This window comes from Drosophila rhopaloa, unplaced genomic scaffold (genome assembly GCF_018152115.1).
Source record: "Drosophila rhopaloa isolate 14029-0021.01 unplaced genomic scaffold, ASM1815211v1 contig_178, whole genome shotgun sequence".
NCBI classification, from domain to species: Eukaryota; Metazoa; Arthropoda; class Insecta; order Diptera; family Drosophilidae; genus Drosophila; species Drosophila rhopaloa.
This window is the reverse complement of record NW_025335059.1, coordinates 5028812-5045152: the sequence shown is the minus strand read 5'-3', so window position 1 is coordinate 5045152 and position 16341 is coordinate 5028812. Positions and strand designations below refer to the sequence as shown.

The following is a 16341-nucleotide window of genomic DNA, read 5'->3' as shown; positions in this document are numbered from 1 at the left end:
AACCACAAATCTATTTTGTGAGTTACTTTAAGATTAGAGGCAAATAGTATATTTTCTTTTTGCAGCCTTTCTAATCTCTCTTAAACTTATTCAATTTCGACTTTAGTTTTATTTTCTATTTTTGTAATTTTTTTTTATATATCGGTCAAGCATGGGTAAAATTAAAGGTTTTTCAACCGAAAAATTTCTAAAAATGGTATGAGATATTTTGGAAGCAACCAAACGACACCCTAGAAGAATTAATAGGAGGTCTTTTGACCCCCTAAGTCTACTACAACATTCTAACCCCTCTCTTTGTGCCACTGTGTCCACGCATTCCTGAGCACCTGCAGAAGGTAAAAGACGTCGTGATCGCTGCGGCAGAGCCACTTGAGACGAAACAAAGCGACGGCAGCGACGTCGACGTAGGCAGAGGCTGCGTGCGAAGCGCAACAGATTCTTTTCTTTTATTCAGCTCTTTTCTTGTTATTTGCCCTGCCTTTGAATCGTTTTTACCTAAACAAAAATGCACTTGAGAGCGGCCAGGCACGCACACACCTTTACGGCAGGTAAACAAACATGGCGAGCGGCGGCTCAGAGACAAGGAGAAAAGGAGAGAGCCCAAGAGAGATAGAGAGCGGCGCTCGACTTATGCTGCCGACGTCGACGTCGCCGTGCCGCCCTTGGAAAGAAACGTACGTCTCTGAAGAATCGAATCGACGATTGCCGCATTTATGCTGAAAAGTGGGAACTGTCAAGAGCACAAAAAACTGAAGAACCAAGAGCAAGAACGGAAAAAGCAAAGCGATGCGAATGCAGCGGACAAAGCGAATGTGACAAACACACGACGACGACGAAAGCAGAAAAGTGTATTTTAAGCGGTTTCAGTTGGCGAGCGAAGAAGATATTTCCGTGGAAATGCACAAGAGGAGCGAAAGGACGTCATGAATGCGTTCCAGGACTTTGAGCTGGGGGCCAAACTATATCTGCAGTGCTTATGTAATGCCATGAGATCAAAAGAGTGTTTTTTTAACCCCCCAAGGATTATATTTAACAAAATCAGGATTTAATTTTGTGATTTTTTTTCGTATTTTTTTATAGTATCGCTGAGCAGCTCTCGATCTGCCACGCCCTCGTACACCTCACCTGTGAACCATGCCGGAGTGTCACCGCTAAATGCCATTGCCCATTCGCCGGTTAATGTGTCCGCCAGTCACAGGCAGAACTTTTTCACGCCCATCGCCAACCAGTCGCAGCAGCAACAGCAACAACAACAGCAGCAACCTGTGGCCGTACCGCTTGACTCCAAGTGGAAAACAACACCCAGTCCGGTACTCTACAATGCCAACAACAACAATAATAACAATAACAACAACAATGGCTGGGAGGCGAGCAGCAGTAGCAGCAACAGCAACAATACTCATGTTGCAGCTACGACAGCAACATTGGTTGCTGGCACACAACCACTGCCGCCGCAAACGACACCCGTTTCGCTGGTGATGCATGCCCCACCGCCGCACCACCAACTGCAGCAACAGCACCACCAACCTCCGCCGCCGCCACCTGCCAGTTTGCCAGCTCCAGCGGTACCACCCACCAGCGGTAGCAGCAGCAGCAACAACAACAACGTGGGTCATGCCACCAGCGTTATACGCATCTCTAGCAGCCAGCAGCAACATCAACACCAGCAGCACCAGCAACATCCACATGTGGTAGTATCCGGCGGTCAGTCCTTTCATCCCGTGATTGTGGACGCCACACAGCTGACAGTGCCCCTGCCGCCCACAACGGTTTCATTTCATCAGCCAAGCACGCCCACCTCAACAGCGGCAACAGTGGGGTCCTTAGGGCAAGATAAAATGCTGCCAAAAAACGGTATGTTATTGTAAAGGGGTCATTCCAAATGGCTAAACGTTTCAAACCGAAATCATCAAGTTATTGGCAAAATTAGGAGGCAAATTGATAAACATTTGCATCATATCACAATAGTCATTATAGAAATTAAATGAAACTTTAATCATATAAAAAACATTTAAATTTATCAATTTAACACACAAGTTATCTGATTCAAAAACAAAAATAATTTTGATGTAGTAAGTTTGGAATCCTTTGTTGACAAATGTTGAATTTATCAAATATTAAATTTTCATAAAAATAAAAATAAAGTATCATATGAAATATAATAAATTATATGATATGAAATATGATAAATGAAATCATATGAATAATATGTTCAATAATGACAATTGTAATTGCTTAGATAGGATATAAAAATGTCATAAGTCCTTAACTATATAAATAATTATACTATATAAATTATTAAATACCGTCCTCTTCGCTATTTTTAGGCTACAATGCGCCCTGGTACAAGCTGCTTCCACAAATGACCCCTATGAGCAAAGCGCCGGCAGCTCCGGCCACCCCAACCTTGACCACTTCGGGCAGCAACTACAGCGTGGTGATGATGCAGCAACAGCAGCATCAGCAACTTCAACAACAGCAACAATTGCAGCAGCAACAGTCGCCGCCGCAGATGCCGCTGAACCACAACAACAACCATCTGATTGTGCCCGCTCCACTCTGTTCGCCGGGAAAGCCGCTCAATTGCTCGATGAACGATGCGAAGGTAGCGGCAGCAGCAGCGGCTGCAGTGGCAAACCAGAGGCAACATCAGCAGCAGCAGGAGGAGCCGGAAGATCAGCTGGACGATGATGTGTTTGAGCCCACTACGCCTGTGATCGCGAGTAGCAGTAAGAAACAAACGGTAGCCATGCGTCTGCAAGCCCACAACAGCAACATACGCAAGCTGGAGGAGTGCCATGATGCCAGCGATGGAGTAGCAGGTGCCCCAGCCACTTCGGCTGCCAAGCGGAGGAGTCAATCTTTGAGCGCTCTGCAGCAACAGCAGCAGCAACAACAAGCGGGAGCGGCCGGAGCAACGGCTGGACAGCCGGCAAACAAGAAGATCCGGCGACCCATGAATGCCTTTATGATCTTCTCCAAGAAGCACCGCAAAATGGTACACAAGAAGCATCCTAATCAGGACAACCGTACTGTTAGCAAGATCCTGGGCGAGTGGTGGTACGCCCTGAAACCAGAGCAGAAGGCGCAATACCATGAGCTGGCCAGTTCCGTGAAGGATGCGCACTTTAAGCTTCATCCGGAGTGGAAATGGTGCTCCAAGGATCGCCGAAAGTCGTCCACTTCGACGGCCACGCCTGGTGGCAAGGCAGGCGGAGCAGCCGGCACGGGTGACGCCAAGCAGCGCCTGGTCTCGGTGGATGGCTCCGATTCCCTGGAGCACGACATGTGCCCCTCGACGCCAGGAGGCAGCGGCAGCTGCGGTGGCCAGGGCATATCCTCTGATCTGCAGGGCGACATAATACCGCTGACGATCGATAATTATAATAGCACCTGCGATGAGGCGCCAACCACGATCTCAATGAAGGGTAGCGGCAACGGCAAAATGATGAAGAACGAGCTGCCCTCCGACGAAGATGAGCAGATGCTGGTGGTCGAGGAGGAGCAGCCACAGCAGCCTGTGAAGAAGATAGACCTGCACTGCCGCGAGCGGGTAAATGACTCAGACATGGACGACGCACCCTTTGACTACCGCAAGCAGCAGCCAGAAGCAAATCAGGTGAATAAATTGGTTGTCCCTTCACATCTTAAGCATCGTAACTTAACTGGTTTTCCAATTATTTTGCAGCGTTCGGCGGAGGAGCACAGTACGTCCGGTGCCAATGGCCAGGCCATGACCGCACCCCCGCTCAGCGGAGGAGAACGCGAGATTACACTCAAACCGAAGGCCATCAAGGCCCATCCGGTGCTGGAGAGCAACATGCTGCCATACACCCAGATGTCCATCTACACGCAGTACACTAGTCCCAAGAATCCAATCGGTGTAACACCATTCCAACCCACAGGCGAGCAAACCCCCGCTAATCTTCATCCCGCCATCCCATGCTAATCAAAGGATTCCTTAAAACTTTGATCCACAGGCGGCGCCTTTAAGTCGATGCCCATTAGCCCAAAGGGCAGCGGGAGCAAACTGGAGGACGTTGCGTCCATGCAGCCACATATCAAGCAGGAAGACATCAAGCAGGAGCCGCCATCTCCCTACAAGCTGAATGGTGGTTCGGGATCCGCTGCCCAAGGGAGCGTGGTCAGTGCCCCGCCACCCAGTAGCGGCAGCGTCGGTGCCATCTTCAACTTCAATGTGCCAACGGCGACGGCTTTGAGTCAGAAGCAGTTCCACTACCCCATGCACCATCCGCATCGCAGTCCCACTGATTTGAGAGGTGAGAAACTGGAGCCAGAGAAATGCACTGGGTGATAAAAAAAAAAACGAAGGAATATGCAGGGAATTTTCGGGCATTAAGATAGATTAAGCGGTACTACTAGTAAAGAACACCAGCTTTGATACTTGATATAAATATTTGACAATATTGGTTCTATCATTTCAAATCATGTTGCTTGATGTTGAATTGAAAACCGTCTTAATGCTCATAAACGACCTGGTTTAGATATGTAATTTTTTTTACTTATTTTTTTATCATATTTTCCACATATTGTTTGTATATTTACTTATAATTTTCACTTTATTTAGTGTAATCTAGAATTGACATTATTTCTACTATGATTTGTTGACGTCGTATGATTTTACGTAATGTTTTGACTTTTATATTTGTGCCAAGAATCAAATTGGAGAGATACAAAATTAAAACCCTCCCTGCACTTGCATCGAACGCCTCACGCCCGGATCCCCACTTATCATTTAACATTCGCAAGTTCATCTGCAAAGTTTTTCCAACGAAAGCTTTTTGCATAACATAACATCTTTCTCTCTGTTTCTTTCACTTTCTCTCTCTCACACGATTAACACACCCCACTATTGATCTTCCTTTGTCGCGCTGTCATTTTCGTCACCTCACCCATAAAAAAAATCAATTGATCGTATAAGAAGAAACAAATAGGGGAGATAATACCAAGGGGGCCAAGTCGGGGGAGGATAACGATAAGGATAATGCGGAATTGGTCGATGCAGAACATGATGAAGAAGAGGATGAGGATGAAGACGAAGACGAAGAGGACGACGATGATGATGACGAGGACGATGAGCAGTTTATGCAGGAACTGGCCAGTGTGAATGCCAGTGCTGGTTTCGATGACCTTGCTTCCTATACGATGCCAAAGACCGTGATTACGCCCACTCCCACGCCTCCGCCGGTGGCCAACATTGTCACCCCCATCAAGCGAAAACAGTTCACCATAGTGCGATCCTTGACACCGCTGCAACCTTCGATTTCCCCGCACCAGCAGCTGAAGCATCTGCACCAGCGACGCGGCGAAACTCCGCCGACGGTCATCACACGCGTGCCCACGCCCACAATCAATCATTTCACCATCATACGAACGCAACAACACCCACATTCCCATCCACACAACACTCCGCCACCGTTGTTTTTCAAGCAGAAGGTTCAGGGGTCACCAGTGATTGCTACGGTCACATCCACTTCATCAGCATCATCATCATCCAACCCAGCCAGTAAAGAAGCCCCTAATAAATTTTCCAATTTTCCAACACAACACCAACCAACAACCACAATAACATGCAATACTAACAACAATGCCACGCCAATCATACGAAAATTGCTGACGCTTCAAGAAGGATGCGAACTTAGCGGCAGCCATAAGGGCACAGGACGAGCGGCGATCCTTTACGATGCCTTGGTCCTGGATACGTTGCACGGTCAGGATGAAGAGAACGAGGACGATGAAGGGGATGGCGAAAGGGAGAGTGAGCCAAAGGTGGCAGGCAAAGAGCAGGTTGCCACATCCCAACCGGCGACTATGCTGCTGATCACGGACGTCAACTCATACAACCAGCAACATCTGGGCGGCAGCTCAGCAACACCCGTGTCGGGAGCAGCCACCCTGCGACCAGTGTCCTTCATCAGCATCAATGCCTGTAATAAGATCACATTGCCAGCCAATGCCCGCATCCTGACAGCGGCAACAGCAACATCCACGGCGGCCGGGACTGCAGCTACTAGTCAATCTGGAGCAACTCTCACCGTGCTGACAAAGGCGGCGGCAACAAATCATAGTAGTAGTAATGCCAACGAACTAACCATCACGGCAGCCAATTCTGCTGCTCCTGTGGCCAGCAGTGGCTCCAACATAGTCATGATCAACTCAAATGCAACCACCTCCTCATCCTCCAATTCCACCTCTTGTTCCGCAGCTGCCCACCAGGCGTGTGTTCCATCTTCGCCGGCGGGCATGGGACTGGGAGCAGCCATTGCCACGCCTCCGGCATCGGCACCCGCCCAGATCATGGGAGGCGGACCAGCGCAAGGCCAGAAGATGTTCTTCGCCATGAGCAACCCGGTAAGTAAATTTGAAATGCACGAGAAGCACATTTGGATAATATTTGTATTGTTTTTCAGTACCCCTTTCACCAGCGTTCACACCAGCCGGGCACACCCAGTCTGGAGCACTTGCAGCTGGACGCCTTTACGCCAGGAAGCTACATATTCAAGAACCACAATGGTATCTCCTCGCTGCCGCCGCCTGTGAGTGCACAGCCTACGATGCTGCTCCATGGATACACGCCAAGCCATAGTGCCGAACCGCCGGCCAGTTCACCCTCGTACAAGTCGATGCCATCCACTCCCAAATCGGCAACATATCTCATGAGTGCGCCGCCGGAACGAAGTGCTGAGGGTGGCATGGGTGGCTGTGCATCTTCAGCGGCGAGTGGAGGCGATGAGAGCGACATGGATGCCGATGGTCAGCAGTTTATTCTGGCACCAACGCCGGCGCAGCTGGGACGGGCACCACTTCAGCGGAGGAAAAATCTATGTGAGTGTACCTAAGAAAATCTCCTGAAATCACTTTATTTCGAACCTTAAAATTACCCTCTTCATCATTTCAGCTCAAAGCAAGTCGGAGAACAATGTGTCCTTTGGAGCTAATCTGGGGGCTAGCAATGGGCAGCACATCAGCCGCAAACTACACTCGCCCACATTTATGGATTCCTCTTCGCCGATCATTGGCCATGTGAACAGCAGCAGCCTCAGCTCGGCCCTGCCCACGCCCACGTCCTCGACGACTACGCCGAACAGCGATGAGCAACTACCTCTGACGCCGACTACCAGCAGCGGCAGCACGGTCAACCAACCGCCCAAGTCTCCGATGAAGGGAACTCCGGGATCAGCGGCAGCGGCCCTCAAGAAGAAGAACGATGAGATGAATAAGTAAGACGATCAGAGTTTCCTGTTGATTTCCTTATTTAACTCTTATCCCTTCCACAGCAGTGTGCTTAAGCAAGTGGACTTTGAGAAGAAGTATAAGGCACTGCCGCAATTTCAACCGGAGGACTGCCAGTCGCCCAGTGCCATCGCTGTGCCCTCTTCGCCACGCGTCTATGGAACAAATTACCGGAAAAAGAACACAGCTCCGCCGCCGGTGCAGAAGCTAAGTGAGTCACGAAATAATAATGTCATTTAACAGGAGTTAAAAACATTTTTGTATTTATTTGTTCAAGTTTGCGAGGACGATTCCATTGACGAACCAGCTTCGGCACCGCCCACGACTACCCAGCGTTTCTTTGGTCCAGACTTTACCAATGAGCTTAAGGGTAAGCTTATCTAACTTCTGCTTTTAATTATTATTAAAGCTTAGATCTGTAAAATATAAAATTGAGGATACTAATATTTTTGAAAATCCTTATGAAGACGAACGGTTTGTAGAACTGGAGAGCTCTGATCAAACGGGCCGCTCGCCCAGAACTCCAAAGACACCGCTGCAGAGCGCTCGCTCCGATGCCAGCGAGAAGGGGCACCGCAAGGTGCTGGAGACGCGCCGCCACCTGGTCATGCAGCTGTTTGCCGAGCACGGCAACTTCCCCACTGCCCAGGCCACCATAGCCTTTCAGGTTAGTACTTGCCAGCTATTTCAGTCCACAAGTTAATGATACAAATTTCTATCCACAGACCAAGCACATCGATGTCTTTCCGCGCAAGCAAGACCTGCAGCTGAAGATACGCGAGGTGCGCCAGAAGCTGCTGGGCCAGGCATCCTGCACTCCACACTCGGCAGGTCCCAACACGCCGTCCGACTCCAACTCGTCGTCGACCACATTAAGTGCCGGCTTGAATGTGCAGGCCACGAATGCAGCGGGTAAATAGAATTTGTCAAAATATCTCCTATAAAAAAATTTTCCTTTAATTTTGTGATTTCAAAAAACCTTTCAATATTAAGAGACTATTAAATTATTTCTCTTGAATTCAACTTTTCTACTTTTAAAGATTTTTGTTAATACTTCTTAAACAATATTAAAGTCTGTGCTAACACGGCCTAATTTTACTGTTTCACATTTTGAGTTACATTTTAATTTAGTTTCCATTTCTCCATGAAAACATTGAATAGATGTTTTTCAATATTACTAAACTACAGGTGGTCACCAGCAACAGCATTCTGAGCAGCAACCGCATCCCGCCAGCAAAGCCACTGAATCCGATGCCAAGTACAAGTAAAGTGGAGTGGACATGGACGAGGAGTTTGGTGGGAACGGGTACAAGACAGGACAACAGATTGTTTGCTGCAAGTGACAAAATTACTTAAGGATAGTAAACGAATCGACAGCAACAACAATTGCAGCAACGCACACTCACAAAATGATAAGGAGATACAAAACAAGCTCACACATAGCTACAGCTCATGCATGAGATGCATGGTTAACTAGTTTTTATTATTAACTGCAAATAGCGAGAGAAGTTACACAAAGAAAATAGAAAATATTACAAATTTTTAATTACAATAGGCATACAAAATATGTACAAGCAACGTAATTTGTGAGTAGAGATGAGTAACTGATTACGATTGAATTTATTAAGCAGCTTAATAAATCAGGAGCAACCAACAGAGGAGAGGTAGAAATTTTGATGAAAATTTGAACTTTTGAAGCACATATGAAGTACATACATAAAAAACAAAAAAACATACATAATGAATACATTGTATAATCCCCGCGTAACGGCTTAGGTTTTAATTTACAGGCGAAACTGCAACTAACAAATTGGAAGAGCTAAGAAAAACTACGGAAATAGAGGTTAAGCTTTAACTTAAATTGCACATTAATTTTGAAGTGTATTAAGCACAAGCAAAGAATTGTATAAATCAAACAGTAAGAAACTTGAAATGAACACTGTAGTTGTATTGTATATTTAGTCTTAAAATTTTTAACGAGAACAAATCCCCACAAAACACCCATTTGCAACATCTAAATGCTTTTAAACTGTTTGCTTTTGTTTTCAAAGTTTATGCGAAAACAAACCCTTTTAAATTGTATGTACATTTCTATTAATTGGCTTTTTACACTGTTGTCTAATTGAATTATAATTTATATATATATTTTTATTATTATTATTTTAGCTTAGCCTGTTTTTAAATTGTACACACACCGAAAAATAAACTTCAAAAAGAAAATAATTGAAAGAAATTTATTACAGACGATTAAAAGAAAAAGAAAAAAGAGAGAGAATGAGAGAACTAACTGTCTTCCACTGTTGCTGCAATATACTATTTAATATTGTTTACCATTTCGGTTGAATTACATTTAGTTGTACATTTATGTTTTAAGTGTGTGACTGCATTTTATTCATATGCAAAATTATGTTCATTGTGAATTGTTAATTATTTAATGTTGGTCGCAGATCTATGTTTTGAATAATGTGGCTTTTTTTAACTTAAGTACTTCTTCTTCTAATATCAGTCACAGATCTTACGTAATTTTCATGTGTTTTCCCCGAAAAAGCAACAGTTGCAAATAATTCGTAAAATTTATAAAAAATCTTACAGATATATACACTCAAATTAAACAAAAGCTAGTGACGCGGAAATTTATAGTAACAATATTCACATTGTAGTTATTACAATCATTAAAATAAATAAAATCATCAATATACAACATGTGCATTAAATTGAATGCCGCTTCATTTTAATTTCATTCTTGCTGGACGCTGCAATTATATAAATCAACAAGAGCAATACAACAAAATTAACAAATTTGTAAAATGTAAACTCACGTAGTCGTTTATAATGTTTTAATTTCGTGTTTAACAATAATTTAATTATACTTTCTTTATGATGTTTAGTTATAATTAACTATTAGTTATTTGTATTAATTAGTGAACAAACGAAATTTTATATGATAAAAAGCGAAAGAGCGTGTAAGCTGTAGTGTGTTAATGTTAAAAAATACAAATAAAAACTAAAATAAAACCAAGTTTATAAGAAAATTCGAACCAATGTGTGAACTTAATTGTAGTGTGAACACATTGAAAATTCATTTTTATTTTCATCACCTCCTCTTCAACTCCCCCCTTAGCAAGCAAACTTGTGCCAATGACAAAGCTTAACTAACAATATTCAATTATTGAACCCCCAATGAAGCTAAGTAAAAAATGTTTGTCAATTAGGTCAAGTGAAGACAGAACACAAACTTTTTGACCTGTACCAAGTTCGAAAACTCATACAAAATATATAACTGATACAACAAAGAACCTTTTTGGCCACCAACATTTCGGACTCAAAAGTTTAACAACAAAAAAAGGAAAAATAACAGGAAATACTAAATAACCTTTGGCAATTACAAGAATGAGAACAAAAAGGAAACAAACTCAGTCAGCAAACACACAACAAAAAAAGGCGTTTCGGATACAAAATTCTAAAATTCAGGTATTACAAACAAAACAAAAATACAGATAGTGTTGTATAATGTTAAAACAATTTTTGAACAAAGTAAAAATAAAAGATGAACTATTTAGCTATTTATACAAGCAAGACAAGTGAGTAAACTTTGCGAGTACATGTAAAATTTATAAGGTGCTTTTATAACACAATATTTGGTAAAGAAAGCGAAGATCAGCGAAGGGCTCCTCCCCCACATCAATATATAAATATACATCTATTTTTGTCAAAAAAGGCATCCACTGTATTTTAAAATGCTTTTAAATGGAGGAGATTTAGAAACGAAACCCCAAAAAGGGTACAAAACTCTTGTAATTCAGTTGTGAGCTATTCGCACATTTTGACGATAAAGTGCGTGTGTTTTTTATAGTTTTTAATCGAGGAGGGCATTTTAAATCGTAGCGGAACTCTCCTCTAAACATAGAGCTAAATATATATCTACATACGTCTGATTAATGACATCTCTAGTGGCAATCGAGGTTACACACAGTTGTTTGCGGTTTGTTTAGTTAATTGTTAAAAGATAACCGGAAAACAAAAAAAAATACTCTTAAGTCAATGATTGATGGCACAATTCTGAAGTTACAACGCGATTCTTGAGTTCGTAGTGAAATTTCCCGACTTATGATTTGCAATTAACTTTTGAAGGCTTTGTAAAATATTAACAAAAGAATACATATATATACAACTTATTTGTGAAGTTAACTAATAAGCCAGTTATTGTGAAACGTATTTTGTAAGCAACGGAACACTTAAGACAAATTACGAATATTAAAATACAATATACAAATACGAACATATACAGGATAGCATAAATAAATACAAGAACAGAATATTTAATTATTGAAATGTGCAAATCTCATCCGATCGTTAAGAACATTAAGTCTGAGGCAGGGGCTTTTGAAAGAGCGTATTTAATTAGCAGACTCGTCTGAGGAGAAACTCTGTGCGAAGCCTTTGATCTCGAAGACAAAACGATCCTCACCAACAATCCACTTACACAAACACTCGAGACACACATATATATGTATAAATAAATATATACGATGATAAATTTATTGAATAAAAGAATATACATTCATAATTTTCGGAGTATTTATTGGGACTACTTTTTTGTTAAATTAATAGGAATGTTTCTTTCTAATGGTCATTTAGATTAGAAATTAGAATCTACTTCTTTTCTCTAAGTCAATAAAAGTTATTTCAGTGGAAAACTCAGTCTTAGAAAGATTTTCCTCAATACTTTATAAAAAATGCTACTTTTAAATGCAACATATAAATAATTTATTGAGATTAGGATAGTTGTTCGCTTGGCCACCGAAAAGGAAAACCTATTTACAAGGATTCCGCCACCTCCACTGGCACCTCGTGGAAGATACTCCTCGCTGAGGACAGAACACTGATATCGGCGCAATTTATAAAGGTTTCCTGGGCACCGCAGCCCATGGCCCCCGACCCATCCTCGCACACCCCCCAATTATTTCCCGCAGTGTAAGTCCAGCGCAGCACGCAATGGATGCAATTGAGATCGGAGGGAAGTGTAACGTTTACTGGGATATTTCCAGTGGTTGTGCTGATGCCGTACTTCGTGCTGCCATCGGCAAACTTCAAAGGATACTGATTAAAGCACTCTTCCGACTCGCTGCCATTTTCATCCAGATTGCAGATGTGGAAACGGAAGTAGCCCAGATGATTGGCTGTGATCTTAACACTAATTTCGGCCTCGGTCACACCGGTATAGCTCTTTACAATCACTCCGCTGCCATATTTTCCGCCCAACTCATTAGGGCGTGGCTGCTCTAAACTCCAATCATCGCCGCAGAGGCCGCAATTACCATCATTTTCGGTTTGTTTCTAATAGATACGAATTATTATTTAGTAGAAGTCCTAAGAACATTTCCATGTAAGAATCTTACCCATAAGCCACCGCAATATAATGCATTATCATCGTAATTTGTTGGCGCCGAAGAATCGGTGCGCCAGCGCGATGATCTTCCCGGTGGAGTCAACATCATGCCGTGGGCCTCCAGTTCGCCCAAGAAGCAAAGAATGGGCAAACTTATAATCAGGATCACCTCGAAGAATTTCATTTCGCTTTCACTTTCGCTTTCAATTTGGTCTGAGGCGACTCCATCGACGGCTTATATAGTTCCATATTCCCAATCCTTATCAGTAACCGTGCAGTTTATGCTTGTTTTTGATTTTTCGCCAAATAACCGTTACTATTTATTATCGCTTCACAATCTTCATTTCGTTTATGGTTATTGGTAATTCGAATTTGGGAGAATTTCTAGTATCTAACCAGGGAACTGACAAAACATCTATGACACATTTAAGCAATACCCCAAATTTTGGTAATGGAATCATTCTAATTTCAAAGACTTGTTTATTGCACTCTTGTTGTTTAACGCACCAATGCCATTTTGATAAGAGTTCATTGCTTAGGAATTATTTTGCGATCAGACTACAACTTGTTAGCCAAGGTTGAAGTGCCCCAAGTACAGAGTCAAAGAGAAACAGTTTTTGGGGGATTGGAAAAGAATATACCGAGAACCCTTTTCTTTTATATCAGGATATTTTTGTAATTATCTTTAAGGTAGGCGTATGGATTTTTTATTATTATCATAAAGATAATATAATTAGGCCAAATTTCTTGATAACGAACTAACATCTTTCTGATATATTTAATAATACTACGCTTGGTTACAGGTTAGGCTAAGCATTACTATTACTCAGTGAAGGTTCTACTGACTGGGAAAAATAATTTATACTCTTGTGTTAAAAAAGTATGCTACACAAAAATTTGTTTAAAGCCCAACAAATCACAAACAGCAAAGCTCACATTCCCGCACAGCAAAAAGCTGATTAAAAAAGTGAAAGGCGAAACAAATTCTTAGCAAACCGCATCAATCAGCATATAGTTGAAGAAACATTTATGGTAAATCTCATGTAGAGAAGCAACTAGGATGACGAAGGTTAACATATAAACAAAATGTGTTTAATAATACATGAATCCGTTTACTGATACATCATTCGAATAGAGCAGAAGAACTTATAAGTCACTCTAGGAACTGCAAAGGGATAAATCGCTAAGATGCTTGTCTCAATAGACACGTCCAAGAATATGGAAAGGTGGGCTTCTGGGGTCATACACACATCAAAATAACCATTTTCCGGAATCGGTGGTCGGCCTCCGTCCAATTCATATCATATGCAGCAAGGCTAACGCTATTACTCTGCAAACATCTGCTAGGATAAGTACACTTTTGGTCTGAAAATTACTTAACATAACGCATGGACCAGCATCTGGCTGAAAAACAGATGCAGTATATTTCCACAAGAGCCAAGATTATGTGTAAAATCTGCCGGCAGATATATTGAAAACCAATGCCAATGGTCAACTGGAACCCAACACTGCAGACGAGCAGCGAGGAATTAACAACGTTTAAAAGTAAAGTTAAAAAGTCTTGTAAAACTGAAAGAGACCTTGATATAACCAAAATGAGATAACTTTTTCTTGACCAAAGAACTCTTTTATTTCGAGGCATGCAATCAGCGATCCTAACTTCCTTAGATCCCTTTCAGATCCACTGGTACTGCGTTTATGTCGAACATCGAATTCCCTGACTCTGCCAGCCTTTTGAAATGCATGATAACCTGCATGGCCACGGCGAACATTATGAGATCCTAATCGATATATAAAGTAAACAACTGGTAATATGTTTGTAATGTTCAGATCTTTATTTAACTTTGGCTGACTTTTTGGCTTTTGGTACTTTCAGACTTAAATGGCAGTTCCTCGTATTGCTGACTGGGTTTTTAGAGGACCTCGATGGGAGCCACGGGTAGGCCACCACTGACCAACTCCTTGACCAGGTTGCGACCCCAGTTGATGCTCACATCGGCGCAGTTCTTGAAGGTTTCCTGGGGGCCACAGCCCAAGGCTCCGTTGCCGGAATCGTCGCAGATGCCCCAGTTGTTGGCTGAAATATGAAAGCAACTTGGTTTACTTATGAATCAATTTGGAGACGGGTCTTGTCCAACACATACCACCCACATAGGTCCATCGGAGAACGCAGTGATTGCAGGTAACTCCCACTGGCAGTACAGCAGTCACATCGAATTCGCCAGACTGGGTTCCAATGTGCAACTTATCGCTGCCATCGGGGAAACGCAGGCGGTTCTGGTCGAAACACTCCTCCGATTCGCCACCGAAGGCATCCAGGTTGCACAGATGGAACTCAAAGTAACCCAAGTGGTTGGTGGTGATCTTCACGCCCACGGTGATGGCATTGCCAGCCACGTAGCTCCTGGTCACCACGCCCTCTCCACCGATACTGCCTCCGATCTCGTTGGCGCGGGGCTGGCCATTCGAGAAGTTGTCGCCGCACAGACCACAGCGACCTCCGTTGCTGGACTGGGTCTATAGATTTATGGGTTTACAAAATATATATCATCTTAAATGGTTTAAACTTCATTGATCTAAATTTTCGTGAAGGTTAATCAGGAAAACAACGTGTTATATACAGGGGTGTTCCCGAAACCTCTTCCAAACAAATTTTAACCGAAAGGTCCATCCAAATATAGTTGGATTTTGTTTGGAATTATAATAGTGTTTGCTAATATATTAGTTGAATATTTTACTGATGTTAGTTGTGGGTGCTAGATGGCAGATATCGGTGCTTTTAAAAAGTCAGAAAAAACTACGTTTTGATTTAATTAAAAAATGGTTAGAAAGATACCTATTGCAAACGAAACCTGAGCTCCAACTTCTTATATTGGTTTTTGTCAATCCATTGTCCATTCTACCATCAACATCAACTCTTGTGGATTTTTATAGATCATTAGAAATCTTTATCAAACCCCTTTAGGGTGTGTCCCATTTTGTAGATCCTTCACTCACATACAAGCCGCCGCAGAAGAGTTCGTTGTCGTTCCAGTTTTGGGGAGCGGATCCGTCGTAACGCCAGCGGGAAGAGCGACTGGGCGGGGACAGCATCATTCCGTGGGCATCGATCTGCTGAAGACCAATGGCCAACAGCAAGGTCACGCTGAGCAGGTACTTCATGGCGTATATTTGGCTTTCACTTTCACAATGCCACCCGCATGGACGCACCTCGTTTTATATGTGCTCCTGCGGGACTTATCAATCCGATTTGAATCGAGAGTTTTACAGTAGCTCTCATGGCGATAACAAGGCGTGATAACACTCAGTATATATAATAAAAATTGAAGTTCCTCGTACCCGGCAAAATCCGCAGAATCAACACTTTAGATAGGCCATCGGATAACCATCTTCGATCGGCATTGTGAAATATTCATAAAAGTGTCGATCGATCAGAATGCCACATACAAGTGGTTGGAATAGATATTTTTAATTCCTTAATCATATTCGTGCAATCTGGAGTTTATTGATTGGATTAAGAGATCTCAAGTATGGGTCATTTGTTTGTTTTGGGTTTACGTTTTATCGGTCGGTGATTTCCTTTATAAATGGATTTGTACGTGTTCGTGCATTCATTTAATTGGCGAAAATATAACTGATGTAAGACAGCGAAATTATATTGATTCCAATCATTTTCAATATATTTTTCCATTTTATCA

The 16341-nt window shown here is 42.6% G+C and overlaps 3 protein-coding genes across 16 annotated transcripts in view; 1 reads left to right on the top strand and 2 right to left on the bottom strand.

The window, feature by feature from the left end:
* Nucleotides 1-10292, top strand: part of LOC108037126 (putative transcription factor capicua) — a 44488-nt gene extending 34196 nt beyond the window's left edge. For 6 of the 14 annotated variants that reach the window (XM_044459032.1, XM_044459035.1, XM_044459029.1 and 3 more), the window contains 12 exons: nucleotides 1081-1854; nucleotides 2328-3619; nucleotides 3689-3905; nucleotides 3981-4280; nucleotides 6227-6372; nucleotides 6432-6846; nucleotides 6920-7241; nucleotides 7299-7465; nucleotides 7532-7624; nucleotides 7722-7921; nucleotides 7980-8166; nucleotides 8443-10292. In XM_044459032.1, coding sequence (XP_044314967.1) covers nucleotides 1081-1854; nucleotides 2328-3619; nucleotides 3689-3905; nucleotides 3981-4280; nucleotides 6227-6372; nucleotides 6432-6846; nucleotides 6920-7241; nucleotides 7299-7465; nucleotides 7532-7624; nucleotides 7722-7921; nucleotides 7980-8166; nucleotides 8443-8522 — 4193 coding nt within the window. In that variant the 3' untranslated portion in view covers nucleotides 8523-10292. Of the gene's footprint in view, nucleotides 1-675; nucleotides 979-1080; nucleotides 1855-2327; nucleotides 3620-3688; nucleotides 3906-3980; nucleotides 4281-4942; nucleotides 6373-6431; nucleotides 6847-6919; nucleotides 7242-7298; nucleotides 7466-7531; nucleotides 7625-7721; nucleotides 7922-7979; nucleotides 8167-8415 lie in introns of those variants that run through there. The other 8 variants (XM_044459036.1, XM_044459037.1, XM_017113613.2 and 5 more) reach the window with 7 other exon arrangements.
* A 1744-nt stretch (nucleotides 10293-12036) lies between these two features.
* On the bottom strand, nucleotides 12037-12912 carry LOC108037124. The gene is made up of 2 exons (XM_017113606.2): nucleotides 12654-12912; nucleotides 12037-12591 (listed from the first exon to the last, which is right to left on the bottom strand). Exons 1-2 carry the CDS (start codon nucleotides 12825-12827, stop codon nucleotides 12073-12075), a joined length of 693 nt encoding a protein of 230 aa, XP_016969095.2. The 5' UTR covers nucleotides 12828-12912; the 3' UTR covers nucleotides 12037-12072.
* Nucleotides 12913-14556: 1644 nt separating this feature from the next.
* Nucleotides 14557-15805, bottom strand: LOC108037125. Its single transcript, XM_017113607.2, has 3 exons — nucleotides 15641-15805; nucleotides 14788-15160; nucleotides 14557-14720 (listed from the first exon to the last, which is right to left on the bottom strand). Exons 1-3 carry the CDS (start codon nucleotides 15803-15805, stop codon nucleotides 14557-14559), a joined length of 702 nt encoding a protein of 233 aa, XP_016969096.2.
* Nucleotides 15806-16341: the final 536 nt, after the last annotated feature.